Source organism: Pteronotus mesoamericanus, unplaced genomic scaffold (assembly GCF_021234165.1).
Source record: "Pteronotus mesoamericanus isolate MK-2021 breed Mesoamerican mustached bat unplaced genomic scaffold, CSHL_Meso_final contig_317, whole genome shotgun sequence".
Lineage (NCBI taxonomy): Eukaryota > Metazoa > Chordata > Mammalia > Chiroptera > Mormoopidae > Pteronotus > Pteronotus mesoamericanus.
The window spans coordinates 360,425-374,525 of record NW_026555133.1 but is presented as its reverse complement, the minus strand read 5'-3'; the positions used below and the strand labels follow the sequence as shown (position 1 = coordinate 374,525).

The 14,101-nt window shown below is 46.3% G+C and overlaps 1 protein-coding gene and 4 non-coding genes across 5 annotated transcripts; 4 read left to right on the top strand and 1 right to left on the bottom strand.

The window, feature by feature from the left end:
- The first annotated feature begins 3,163 nt into the window (after positions 1-3,163).
- On the top strand, positions 3,164-3,235 carry TRNAW-CCA (transfer RNA tryptophan (anticodon CCA)). Its single transcript has one exon. It is a non-coding gene; the product is annotated as a tRNA-Trp (tRNA).
- A 327-nt stretch (positions 3,236-3,562) lies between these two features.
- Positions 3,563-3,644, top strand: TRNAS-GCU (transfer RNA serine (anticodon GCU)). The gene has a single exon. It is a non-coding gene; the product is annotated as a tRNA-Ser (tRNA).
- A 242-nt stretch (positions 3,645-3,886) lies between these two features.
- Positions 3,887-3,960, top strand: TRNAT-AGU (transfer RNA threonine (anticodon AGU)). The gene has a single exon. It is a non-coding gene; the product is annotated as a tRNA-Thr (tRNA).
- A 422-nt stretch (positions 3,961-4,382) lies between these two features.
- TRNAI-AAU (transfer RNA isoleucine (anticodon AAU)) lies at positions 4,383-4,456 on the top strand. Its single transcript has one exon. It is a non-coding gene; the product is annotated as a tRNA-Ile (tRNA).
- Positions 4,457-5,137: 681 nt separating this feature from the next.
- Positions 5,138-6,899, bottom strand: BORCS6 (BLOC-1 related complex subunit 6). The gene has a single exon (XM_054575691.1). It carries the CDS (start codon positions 6,865-6,867, stop codon positions 5,806-5,808), a length of 1,062 nt encoding a protein of 353 aa, XP_054431666.1. The 5' UTR covers positions 6,868-6,899; the 3' UTR covers positions 5,138-5,805.
- Positions 6,900-14,101: the final 7,202 nt, after the last annotated feature.

Below are 14,101 nucleotides of genomic sequence, written 5' to 3'. Positions count from 1 at the left end.
TGTGTAGTAGCTGGGGGCAGGCTGAAGGGTGAGGAGAATGGTCAGCAGCTGCTGAGCTTCAGTCAATTGTCCTGAGGGGATCAAAGGCCAGTGTTGCAGGATATCTGTGCTTTTTTAAAATGAGAAACCAGAAATTCAGATTCTTATTCTAATTAGAAATGTTGGTATCCAATTTAAAAATTAAAAAGTGAGAAGGAAAATAATAACTCTGATGACAACAGCATGCAGGCTCAGGCCACCCGCTTCCAGTCTCTGCATCAGTGCTGTCCAATAGAACGTCTTATGATGACGGGAATATTTCATATTGGCTCTGCTCATCATGATGACCAGCTAGCTCCATGTGGCTCTTGGACACTTGAAATGTGGCTAGTAGGATTAAGGAACTGAATTTTTAAAATTTAATTTAATTTGAATAGCCTCATCTTGGAAAGCCACCCTAGTGGCCACCATATTGAGCAATGCAGCTCTGGACAGAATAATTTATTGGATTCTAAAGTTTGGAAACTGGTGGGATGAATGGAGGAGTTGTAAATATTAGCGAGTACTCTGAATGGTGACATTGGACTGATCATACTTCACACCTGCTGCAGAACCTCTCTGAGACTAAAGATCAAGTCCATGTTCCCTTGTACCATGTTCATGGACCCGACTTCCATTTCTAGCAAAACTTTCCAACTTACCCCATACTTTTCACCTCTCCGAAATGTCAACTCCCTCAATAAGCCAGGATCTTGCCCACTATAGTGCTTTGCTAAAGCTATTCCTAAATTTCACAAGTGATTTTTGAATATGCACTGTATTCCAGGAATTGTACTGTGTGCTGGGAATACATATTTTCTACTGCTGAGTAACTTAGAGTGTAGTTGAGGGGAATAACCAAGTAAACAATTTAAAGATAATATTTTAAGTGTTATCTTGGGGAGAGAAACAGGAAAGTCCTCTTCCCCCGGTTGGGGGGGGGGGAAATGGGGAAATGGGGAAAAGGCAGCTTCTGAATTGAGCCTTGAGAATTATGAAAGGATCAGCCAAGTAAGAAGGATTGGAAAGACCATCAAACAATGCTACCAAGGGTAGTGGCACAGAGACAGTTGAGACCAAGGTGAGTTTAATTGTAAATGAGGCAGCATGGTTGTCACGTGGGAGATGAGGAGGCAATGCCTGAAGAATCAGGCAAGGACCAGATAGTAAAAATAATAACAATGACAATAATTATGTGATTATTATCAGCCAAGCTCTGAGCACTTTATCTGTAGTAAATAAACCAACAGTAATCTATTGTAACCTTTACTAATTTACAGATGGGGACACTGATACAGAGGGAGGTTCAATAAATAGCCCAAGTTACACAACAAGTAGCAAAGCCTGAATGTGGACCCTGGCAACCTGGTTCCAAAGCCCAAGTGCTTAAGGAGCTCTTAGCCTGAGATGGCCCTGGCTGGGTAATTCAGCTGGTTAGAGCATCGTCCTGATCCACTGAGGTTGTGGGTTCCATCTCCAGTCAAGGCACATCAAAGAAGAAACCAATGAATGCATAAATAAGTAAAACAACAAATTGACGTTTCTTTCTCTCTCTGAAAGTCAATAATAAAAGAAGAAAAAGGAGAAGGAGCAGCTCTTGGCCCTAGGGGCCTAACCAATAAATTAGGACTTAATCCCCGTTTTAAGCCATGGCATGATGGGATCATATTTCTATTTTTAAAAGATGATTCTATTTGACTCTTTTGGAGGCGGAGAGACCATAAAGGGTTCCATTACTATAACCCATAGAGAGACATGGAGGGGATGGCAATGAGAATGGGAAAGGAGGGCTGACAGGAGAATCATGAAGGAAAATAGAACTGGCAGGACTTGGTGACTAGAAATGGGAAGCGAGGGAAAGGAAAGAGTCAGTCACCGACTGGGAGTGCAGGACTGGAAAGGAAGGATGACAAGGTCAAGCGGAGCTGTCCAGCAGGCCCTGGCCATCTGAACCCCTCAGCTTGCCAGTGATGGCTAAATCCAGGGAAGACGTGTGAGGAGGGACAAGTCCAAACTCTAAGAAAAAAGAAAGAAAAAGACTGGGGAGTGGGGGTGGAGGGATGAAGAACCAGCAGAAGGCCAGCAGATGAGAGTCAAGACAACCAAGGGAGAAAAAGGATCTTAAAGAAGCTGTTGCATGGGTCAAATAATGGCTGCAGGCTTCGGCATCTTTGTAGTCCTTGTTAACTTTCCAGAGAGCCACTGTGCAGAACGTGCAGACATTTGGCTTGGAAGGAAAAGACTGAGATACATACAGCATGACCTCTTTCGCATATTGGCCTGTTGAATTTTTCTTGTCCTTTATGAAGCAAATGAAGTTCTTTGCCAATTTCTGGTAACCCTCTTTAGAGGTTCCCAGCTTCAGCTGTGTCTCACCTGGGAAAGTTTTTTGTTTACTTTTTTTTTTTTTTTTTAAAGACTGCTGTTAATGGTGATCAAGATCAGAACAGTGATTGCTCCGAGGAAGGGAGAGGCGGGATCATTTAGGGAAGGACAAGGAAGAATTTTGGGGGTGAAAGAAATGTTGTAAAGGTTCTGATTTGCAATTGTCAAAACTCATCAAAATACGCACTTAAGATCTATGCATTTCATTGTATGTAAACTATTCAGAATTGTCAAAAATGACATTACCCATTTCGGAGTTCTACCCTGGACTTTTAAGCCAGATCCTTCCAATATGGAGCTTGTGCGTGGCTATCTATCTGCGAGGATCCGCAAGCGATTGCAACGTGCGGCCAGGTAGGAGAAGCATCGCTGGAGGAGCTAATCTCACCGCTTCAGGAACCCTGGGCTCTGGCGAGGACTCCATCACTTCGGGTCTGGCATCCGTTCTTCCATCCGTTTCTGCGCAGGTCGGTCCCTGTTGTGCTATGGACTCTGGGTCCCCCTGGCAGCAGCTCTGGGTCACCTGCTTGTCCGCGGGACGCCGGAGATGGGTAGGAGGGACCGCCGATCCCGGAGATCGCAAAGCCACTGCTGGGGCGGTGTGCCCTGCTCATTCCCCGAGGTGGGTGAGAGAGCGCAAGCATCACACTACAAATTCAGGTAGTCCCCTAGGTTCTCATTCCTGTATCGCCGAGCCCCCGGTCACCTGGAAACCGAGCCATTATGTTATGAGAAAATCTGGTAAGGTGTATGGCCGGTCGACCTCGTGGCGCAACGGTAGCGCGTCTGACTCCAGATCAGAAGGTTGCGTGTTCAAATCACGTCGGGGTCAGTCCTTTTCAAGACTTTTTCTTTATTTCCATCATGACGGAAGCCCGAAAATCTCGCCTTGGTTTTGCTGCAGGCCCAGTATCATGGATCTGGGCTGACTGTGGAGTTCCTGACGACTAGCGGATGTTCCTTATGGCTCAACCCAGTCGGGCGGTCGTGCAGGCAAGAATGTAGCCGGGTCTGTTCAATGCACTGCGTATCATCTCCGCAGTGCCGGGCAGGATCCCAAGGAATGAAACCGTTCTGCGACGTGAAGGGGTCTAGGCTTTATATATAGTACAGCGAGAGTTCAGACCTCACGCAGAAGAACCAAATTCCTGTTACCGTGGACGAGGTGGCCGAGTGGTTAAGGCGATGGACTGCTAATCCATTGTGCTCTGCACGCGTGGGTTCGAATCCCATCCTCGTCGGCTTGAGATTGTCATTGTTTGCATCTAGTTTTGTAAAAAGAATTTCCCTTATCTTCCGTATATCCACCTTCAATTTCCATATCACTCCCTTCATTCTGTCTCACGAGCGGTTGTGGTTTTCGTTCCTTCTACCATGTTTTCCAGGATAGGCTAAGGTTGGTTAAAAAATGGTCCTTTACATTAGCGCATCCACCATTGAGCTGACCTGGCCAAGGAAAGAGGCTCTGAAATTTCTACCGTTAGGCGCCGTGGCTTAGTTGGTTAAAGCGCCTGTCTAGTAAACAGGAGATCCTGGGTTCGAATCCCAGCGGTGCCTATGAATGCGCCCGGCGTGTCTTTTGCTTGAGACACTGCGAAAGAGGAGTTGTTGGGCTTACCTGAGGTCTGCGGAAGAGGAGTCGCGGAGGTTCCTTACATCCACCCTATAAAATTTCCCTCATAGCTGTCCTCTCTCCGGGAATCAGACTGTTTTCTGTTTGTTGGTGTTGCTGAACACTGCGTACACGTTGTCAGTGCTAAGCTCTTATTTGCGCCAGGGCCTGCTGCCAAGCGCTGAAGTCGCGTTATCTGTGCTTGTTAGTGTTGTCTTGACCGTTACTTCCTGAAATGGTTGGTGATTTAATCTTCATATCTTATTTATTTCTCCCAAAGTAATCATACCCATTTTTAAATTTTTTGGCAGAACTCCTAGGTAATGCGAAACCTACACAGTACTATATGCCCACGCCTCACACCGCCGGCCGGTTAGCTCAGTTGGTTAGAGCGTGGTGCTAATAACGCCAAGGTCGCGGGTTCGATCCCCGTACGGGCCAACACGGAATGCTTTTTTTTTTTTTTTTTTAAACTAATTTTTTGTTATTAAGGAAGGCTTATGGAACGTTTCCAACACCATAACCCTTCATATACAAAAAAAGAAACGTTTTGAGTTACAGTCCAAAGTGCTAGTGTTTTCAGGGAGAGGAGGAAGTTTCAATGAAACTGGAGTTCTATCTGTGATCTCTCTAAATCTCCTGACCATAACATGTTTGGTGGCCGCTGGAACTTACTCTGTGGACTGTAAACAGAAGGGTGCCAGAAGTTGGAACAAAGATTGTCTCAGATCATACATCTGGCACTAATCAGTGCAGTATGGGAAATGGGGCCAGGAATGGAGCTAACAAGTTTTTCCTGTCTTTCTCCACAGACAAGATATCCAATTCACCCAGCCCCTGACTGCCTACTTTAGGATCTGAGAAGACAATCCCTTCCCTTTCTCTTCTGGGACACCATGTTTCTTTTTCTGTTTTTATTGGATCTCTGGATCATACCTTTGTCCTGCAGTTCGCCTCAGACCTGCTGTCTAAGAGTAGGAACCATATCCTTTCTACATAGCCTGGGACTCCCACCTCACTCCCCACACCAGCCCCGAGGGAGCTCCACGAAAATGACTAACCCTCATTCCCATTCCTTTGGTTCATCAATCCCTGTAACACCACACAGACACAGCCTCAGCCTTAGCAGCAGCAGCACTTTAATTCCACAAAAACTCAGAAAGCCAAAACTGATTAGAGCACTCCACAACAGGCGGGCTTCACACCCAACGACAATTCTACTGAACCCTGAGAGCAGTGAGACCCGTCCCACCTCACCCCCTCTACCATGCAATCCATTCTTTCTAGCTCCACCCTGGTTCTGGCTGAAATGGGATGGTGGGGGACGGGCGGGCAGAAGCAGGTTATCCATCTGCAGGTGTGCGTTCTCGTGTGCATGGTGTGTGGCCAAGGACCACTCAAACTCCCATAGCCCTGGCACTAGATGCAGCCACTGGAGTCAGTGGCCACATCGGGGGCTGGGGCATCTGTTTCTCCTTTCTTGATAACATATGGCAGTCATGTCTCCCAAGCCCAGACCTGAAGCCCTGGGTTCCCAGGTATGGTGCTCTAACTAGGGGAGAACAAGGTAGCTACAGATGGTCAACTGAGTAGGGGCTGAGCATTATCCCCTCCCGCCAGGAAAGCCTTTATAACTTTCCCATATACACCTGCATAAGGCCCAGCGAGTGGTCGCTGGCCTACTAAATGCGTCTGAAAGACCCTCCAATATATTGGTCTCCCCACCAGAGCTCCTTGAAGAGGCCATAGGATCCTGCTGGGCCCTGGTTTGGCCTCTTTTGTCTCTATGGTCACTTGCACAGAGCCTCCAACACCTCTAGGGTGCGTCGGATATCCCGGACTTGGCGCGCCAGCCCCTGCACCGGCTGCAGAGCCCTCTCCAGCTCCTCGCAGCGCGCCAGCAGGGTGTACATTCCCTTGATGCTCATGTCCACGGCTTCGCCTAGGGAGTCCACGGCGTCGCGGTAGGTCTGGATGCAGCCCACGCTCAGTGCTGTCAGCTCCTGCACCGCGCCACCCAGTCCACGAAGCAGACGGTCTACCCTGCCGCCCAGCTCCCGACTCAGCCGCTCCAGGTCCCGCAGCACATCGGGGTCGATGGGGGGAATGGCTGGAATGGATGAGGGCGCTGAACAGGGCGGAGCAGGGGCAGGGGGCGGGGCTTGAGAGGCGCCGCTCAGACGGATCTTGAGTTGCAGGTTGTTAGCGACAAAGTGGGTGAGGTCGCCATGGCGGCTCACCGTGCCCTCGAGCTCCAGGGGGCTGGAGATGGTGGCGCGACGCCCGCCCCCTGAGCCAGCCTCCGCACCCACCGCGGACCCGGAGCCGCCGCACGCCCCGCTCAGCCCGTCCAGGCTGCGGCTGTCCTGAAGTCGGCTCGAGAACGATCTGCCAGCCCTGCCGGGCGCCCCCTCGTCGTCCTCCTCCTCCCCCTGCTCAACATCCATCTCGCCGCCTCCCCGGCTCCCTCGACGGCAGACCCTTTCGGATGCAGGCTTGTCCTCGGGCGGCTCAGGGTCCTTGCGTAGGAAAGACTCGTGCAGGTCGTGCTCGGGACCTGGCGCCCCCCGGCGGCTCCCCGGTGCACACGTCGTCACTGCGCGGCCGGGCTCGTTCTCCGGAGCCTCCGGTTCCGGCGTTTGGACGACGCTGCAGCTCGAAGTCTTCGGGGACGCCCTGGGGTGGCGGCTCGAGCCTCCAACGTTCTCGGCCTCTTCCTCCCCTGACACCTGGAAGCCTGAGGGCGGCTCAGAGGGCGCTCGGCCGGGTCCACCGCCGAAGATCGCAGCTTGCTGTCCCCCGAGAGGCAGAAGGTCTGACTCAGGCCCAGGCCGCCCCCGGGACGACTCCATACTGCAATTGGGGGCAGGAACCGCCGGCTCCCGGGGCATTGGCGGCGCCTTTAAGGGGCGTTGGTAGAGGTGCGCCGATAGGCTGCGGGCTGACAATGGTAAGGACGGGAACAGCACTCTGATTGGTCACGGCGACCAGGAAGTCCCGGAAGAAGAGCTGTTATTAAACAGCCGGACACTAGTGAGAGCCAGCGGGATGGAGATAAGAAGGTGACAGCTGCTCTCATCGCCCCGCCCCTTCAAAAAGTTGAGGGGGCGGATCTTAAAGAAGAAGGTCCTGAAATTCTGGAGTCCTACAGGGCGGGACCTTAGACGCTTTCCTCCCACAATGGTCACGCCCACAACTGTTGCTTAGCAACCACAGCACACAGGGATCAAACTTGGGGTTCCTAAGAGAGGTTCTTGGGAAGGAAATAGAATATATATCTTTCTTGGGATCATCGGGATTGAACCGCACTTAGTTGATCAGGAAGGATGAAAACAATTCTCAGCAGAACATGAATGGTTCGTACGGTCATCCTCGGCTCACAGACCTAGCCGGTGAACTATGCAGAGCGACTAACCGTGAAGAGCGAAGTGGATTTAAAGATTTCCTGGCCTTTTGCCACTCTGTTCTTTCTCGTGCCCCCTCCACGTTTTAGTCTCTTCCCTTGGAGGATGGCGTGTGATTTTGCCACTAGGCAAAATAGTCAATAAGTGAATGTCCCTACATGAAGGTCAGGTCCCTGGTACCATTCTGATCTCATCTCTTCCCCTTACTGGTCCTGCTGGAGCCACACAGGCCTCCTCCTCACTGTTCCTCTGACAGGACAGACATGCTCCCTTCTCAGGGATTTACACTTGCTCTTTTTGGGGGGATGGGGGGAGGCTGAGTCCACCAAGAAAAACTTTCAACTTGGAAATTCCTCCTTTCCTTCTCCCCTTTAGGTTCTTATTCAAATGTTACCCAAAATTTTCAATGAATCCTCCCCTTACAAGCTGTTTAAAATTGCACCACTTTACCCAGCAATTCCTGCCTTTTCTCTGTAGCACTTATCACTATCTGACATACTATATACTTTGCTTATTTGCTCATGTAAGCTCCATGATGGTAAGGCATTTTGTCTGTTTTGTGCTTATTTCTATCACAAGTGCTTAGAACAGTGTCTTGTATATAGTAGGTGCTCAATAAATGTTTATTAGGAAAATGAACCTGTCATTAATTCCCACCCCCCTTTTTTTTTTGGCTTGAACTCTTCCAAGATGTGTTCCTGTCACTTGCACCCAGAATCTTGACTAATAGGCTGTGAGACCTATGGTCCACTCTAAACTTTTCTCCCTTTCTCTGGGACTGGCCTTCCTCCTTATGTTCCTTTTACCTCTCAGCAGATGGATGCTCTTTACTCAGCAAGTGACAGAAAACACCCGTTGAACCAACAAAAAAGGGGGGGAGATTTGTTATGCAATTATAGTCTTGAGTCCATGTCAGAGAAGCCTACATTCAGTTCTTTAAGGCTATCACACAAGGTTTGGTTTCTGTCTGTGAGGCAATTTTATGCCAAGTGAGAGCTTCCTTATGGTGTCAAAATGGCTGTGCCGTTTGTCATTCTTTGGGGGTTTTATTAGTCTTCTTGGGATGCTGTAACAAAATACTATAAACTAGTTTTCTTAAACGACAGACATTTCTTCCAGTTTCTGAAGGCTGAGAAGTCCAAGGTGCCAGCTGATTCAGTCCTTGGTGAGGCGCCTCTCTCTTCCTGGCCATTTTCTAGATGTGTCCTTACACCGTGGAGAAAGAAAGCTAGGTCTCTTTTTGTAAAGACACTAATTCTATCATGAGGACACCACCCTCATGACCTCATCTAAAACTAATTACCTCTAAAGGCCTAACTCCACCCCCAGCTAGTGGCTGGTGTGGCTCAGTGGATTGTGTGCTACCCTGCAAAGCAAAGGGTCCCCGGTTCCAGGCATGTGCTGGGGTTGTGGGGCCAGGTCCCTGATGGGGGGAGTTTGAGAGGCAACCACACATTGGATGTTTCTCACTTTCTTTTTCTCCCTCCCTTCCCTCTCTCTAAAAGATAAATAAAATCTTTAAAAGGAAAAAAAGTTCACATGATGTTAGGACTTTAACATGTGAATTTTGGAGAGAGAAAGTCTTTCAGTCCGTAACAGGGGTCATTTGTCATTCTTTTTGGCCTCCCAGGATCTCAATGCCGACATTTGGGAACTCTTCCAGCTCATTAGGCAGAGCCCATATCCTACTACAAAACCCGAAATAGCAGTCCCTTTCCCAACTTCCCTAGCACATGACTCAGGCTCCACCATGGTCTACTGGACCACTTCTGCAGTGAAATTCTTCCTGGCTGTGCAGACTCAAAGCATGGTCCTCCTGGAAATGCCTGGCACTCCCGGAGATTCGGTAAATTACCCTGGATGCTTATAGTAAGGGCCTCTTCTGCTTAAATGAACCTGGTTTGTTTTCTGTTGCACGTGTTGGCCTTAAACAAATAGCCAGTATTTCTTCAACAAAATGGATTTGTTCTGGGAACAACACAGAACTGCAATTTGGGACATGGGGCTAATGGCCAACCACATGCAAGTCCAGAGAAACAAAGGAGAGGAACTGCTCTTTTACGGACTAAGGAGGGGCTGTTGTTAAAAAAAAAAAAAAAAAAAAAAGAGTCCGTTGGAGGAAACTGAAAGTTGAAAGTACAGTGACCTTCCATTGGTTGAGTTGTGACAGGCTCCCATTTCTTCCCCGAGCTAAGGTAGTAAAGTAGCACCACTTACTGTCTGAGAGCAAGGTATGTCTCTTCCTGCGGGGGCCAGCAGTGTGTGTTGAGTGACACTTGCAGGAGAGTTCTCTCTTTTAGCCTCCCGACTCCATTTGAAATGAGGTCTCTATTTTTACATGTGCATGAGGAACCCCGGCTGATATACTCCCACAGCGTCCACTAGCCTTCACAGAAGAACAAGGCTGCATCCTTCCCCAAAGCTCCAGTTAATCTGCCTTCATATCTCATTGGCCTAAACTGGTTCATAGACCCAAAGCAGTCACTGTGGCAGGTGTTAATACCGTGTCTGGCTGACTTCGGCCTGGGCCTGGAAGTAATCACACTGTCAAGGCGATAAGAATTAACTGACTAGATTAAAATGCTTATGCTCCTCCTGGATGTAGGGGTGCGTCAATTCCCCCACAATCAAGTAGCTGCAACATAATTGGGGAGGGAGGAGAGGTTATGGGGGAACAACCATAGTGTTCACTACATCAGGGGTCAGGAAAGTATGGCCCGTGGGCCAAATTCTGCTCTCCACCTGTTTTTATGTGACCTGTGAGCTAAGAATGGTTTTTCACATTTTTGCTTTTCTTCATTTTTAAGTTTTAGTTTTATTGTACATTTATTTTTTAAAATTAAAAAAAAAAAGGCGAGTAAACCCAAGTTGTCCAGGCTAATAAACTGAATTCTTTCTTTCTGTCTTGTCTGATACTATCATTTTCTATGTAAGTTTTTAAATTCTATGCCTGTGTTGTCTGGCTTGATTAAATGCCACCTATTCATGGCACAAAACTTTCTGAGCTAAATAAACACAAATATTGAGAAACAAATTTTTACCTTGTTATGTAGAAGAAACCAAGCAAGTTCTATTCCATGCGTAACTGTTAATGTTCTTATTTTTCAAATCTTATTTCTTAAAACTCAATGTACCTAAAGAGGTTTAATGACACAGGTCCCGATATTTCTTGCCATATGTATTACATAGCACAAGGATTGGCAATAATGAAGTGGCTGACACATTTGTTGTCAAAGTATAATTTGGGACAGTTTTTTATGTTTTTAAATGGTTGAAAAATCATATTAAAAATAAGAACAATTCATATAAAACGAAATTCAAATTGTAATGTCCATAAAGTTTTATTGGCATCGGCCAATAAATTGATGTACTGCCTATGGTTGCTTTCGTGCCATAATGCCACAGTTCAGCAGTTTCAGCAGAGGTCATATGCCCTGCAGAGCCTTAATTCATTACTTCCTGGACTTTTACACATAAAGGTTTGCCACCTCTGTGCTGCAGCTGCTCTTTGCCTATCGCTGTCACCAACTATTGATCACTTCTGGATAGATATATGAGTCACTACTGTGACTTATATTTCCACACATATGCACATTCTGTTTATGAGGCCTTGGAATATGCTTTTCAATATTTTGTAAAAATGTTTTTGGTCAAAAAGGCCCGTACTACAGTGCTGGCAGCTAGAGGAGGATGAGTTTTGCTGTAATCAGGGACAAGTGTCTTGCAAAAGGCCCATGTTTTCTCTGCTACCCAATAAATACACATTTTTTTGTTACCAATTATGCAATTTCTGTATATGGAAATTTAGTATATGATGGCATATATGATTTAGCAAATGATGGCATTTTGAATCAATTTATAGAAATTGTATGAGACCAGCTATTTGAACTAAAACAAAAAACAAGGATTTAACTCCACACACACATATACACACACACACAGAAATTCTACTCTGATCACAATTTTACTTTTTTTTTAAATTGACTTGAGCATTGACTGTTATGGCTTTGTGGAGTGAGCACTGGCCTGTGAACAAAAGGACCTCTGGTTCAATTCCTGGTCAGGGCACATGTCTGGGTTACAGGCCAGGTCCTGAAATGGGGGTGTGTGAGAGGCAACCTGTCAATGCGCTACTCTCTCTTTCTCCCTCCCTCCCTGTTTCTCTAAAAATAAATAAAATCTTTTTAAAAAATTGAAAGAAACATCTATTTGTTGCTTTACCTATTCATGCAGCACTGGTTTTACGTGCCCTGACCAATGTTGGAACCCGCAACCTTGGTGTACACTGGATGACTCTAACCAGCTGAGCCAGGGCTGATCACCATTTTATTTATTTTTTTAAAAGATTTTATTTATTTATTTTTTGAGGGGCAGGGAGAGAGGGAGAGAAACATCAATGTGTGAGAGAAATATCAATTGGTTGCTTCGTGCATGCTCCCAACCAGGGAACTGGCCTGCAGCCCAGGCATGTGCCCTGACGGGTACTGGAACTGGTGACTTTTCCATTTGCAGGACCGCGCTCAATCCACTGAGCCACTCCAGCGAGGGCAGATGACAATTTTAAGTGAAAAAAAGAAAAGTACTGAAAGTAAGCAGGCTTTTTTATAAGCTTGGGGTAATAAAGGCTTTTTTAAAGAAAACCCAAAAGTCAAATACCATAAAGGAAAAAGATGATAGATTCGACAAGATAAAACTGAAAAACTTCAGCATAGAAAAACCACTCTGAACTTTTTGTTGAAAGACAAATTGCAGAAAGGAAAAAAATATTGGCAAAGTGTATATGACAAATGAATATCCCTTGTCTTTACAAGTAAATTAGCAAAGGACATATATAATAGAAAAATGGCCAAGGACGCCAGAGCTGGTTAATTTAGCAGGTCAACAAAGTCACCAAGGACCCATTCTGGACAGTGGGAAGAGCAAGAGCACAGGCCTGAGGCGGAAACAACTTGGACATGCTCAAGGAGCTTTGCTGACTTGGGGAGTGGGAAAGCCAACACACCCGAAGAGGGTGCAGCAAAGTGGATGCCCTCCGTTAGTGCTGGTAGGGGTGTGAGTTGCCCCACGACTTTGGAGAGCAACTGGGAAAAACCTATGGAACATTTCCAAGGTGTACCTTGCCACCCAGCTGTGCCATGTCCTTCTGTAGGTCTTCCCCAGGGAAGTCCTCACATAGGAGCATAAGGAGGCATGCAAAAGGCACGGTCATAGCACAACACGCTGAATACAGTCTATATGTCCATCAACAGAATGGCTTCTTAAAAATCGTAGGGATATTCATATTAAGGATTATAGTGCAGGAGTTTTATAAAACACATCTATCCAGACTGTCAGAGAGCCTTCTAAGGCATCAAAAGGGCAAAAAGGAAGCGATAAAACAACACATACAGGCCAATACGCTTTACATGAAAGAAATCTCCACATGCTAAAAAAAAATGCTGTTTTCTAGAAGTATATAGATATGAATGTAAATACAAAAGAAGAAGACTAGAAAGATGTTACCAAACTGGTATTAGTATAATTGGGAAAGGGGAGTTGCACCTTATATTATTTGAGTGAACTGACTCATTTAATGTGTGGAAATTAAAACAGAAATTTTTAGAGGTAATGGAGGGCTCAAACCCAGCCCTGGGGAAGTGAGGCCCAGGGCCTAAGGCGGGTTAGGGGGCACAAGCGCAGGGCACTTGCATGGCACGCTTGGTGGTGAGGGTGAAGGAGAAACGGGGTGGGGGAAAGCCCATGTGTTTGGAATTTTAAAAACACCTTTGAAATACAGAGAACAAATCATAATGGTAATTAGAGAATATTGAGACCTGAAAAATACAAAATACTATACTCCATATCAGGCCTGTGTGAAACAATGAAATGACACTTTGACGGATGTGCGTAGCTTTAAGTGCTCACATTGAAGGAGAACTTGGAGATGGATTAGTGATCTATACGGAGGGGATTGAGCAAATAAGACAACTTCAGAGACAGTCAAAAGTTGCATAAAAAGGAAAATACTAGAATGCCACATGAGTCAGCTTGGCTAGTGTCTCATGATAATACAAACACTGGACATCGATCCTCTAGATTAACAGGGCCCATGAGCATAGAGGATCTTTTTTTCTTTTATTTACTGCTTTACCTCCAGCCTCTAGAATGGAGCCTGGAATGTCACAGGCACTCAGTGACTATTGTCAAATGAATAAATCTAACCAAAAATGTGACATAACTATGTAAGAAGGATGCAGGGACAGGACACGTGTGCATAGATATGGTGGCAAGAGGTGGAAAAGAGTTAATCCTTAGCCCAGGCTGGTGTGGCTCAGTGGACTGAGAACCAAAAGGTCACGGGTTTGATTCCCAGTCAGGGCACATGCCTGGGTTGCGGGTCAGGTCTCCAGTGTAGGGGCACATGAGAGGTAACCACATATTGATGTTTCTCTCCTTCTCGTTCTCCCTCCTTCTCCCTCTCTCTAAAAATAAATAAAACCATTTAAAAAGTTAATCCTTAAATTTTATAGCAGGTAAACAATAGGTAATACCTAAAATTAAAGATTTGTGAAATAGCAACAGGAGCATATGATTTGGAAATAGATGGTAAAAACTAAAAGCAAAGTAAAACAAAATAGCAAAATGATTTGGAATTAGATCTCTCAGGGAAAAGAGAAATGAGCAGACTGCCTTTTTTTTTTTT

Excerpts from the sequence above, each read along its gene's own strand:
- BORCS6 (XM_054575691.1), bottom strand. The coding sequence starts at position 6,867 with ATGGAGTCGTCCCGGGGGCGGCCTGGGCCTGAGTCAGACCTTCTGCCT.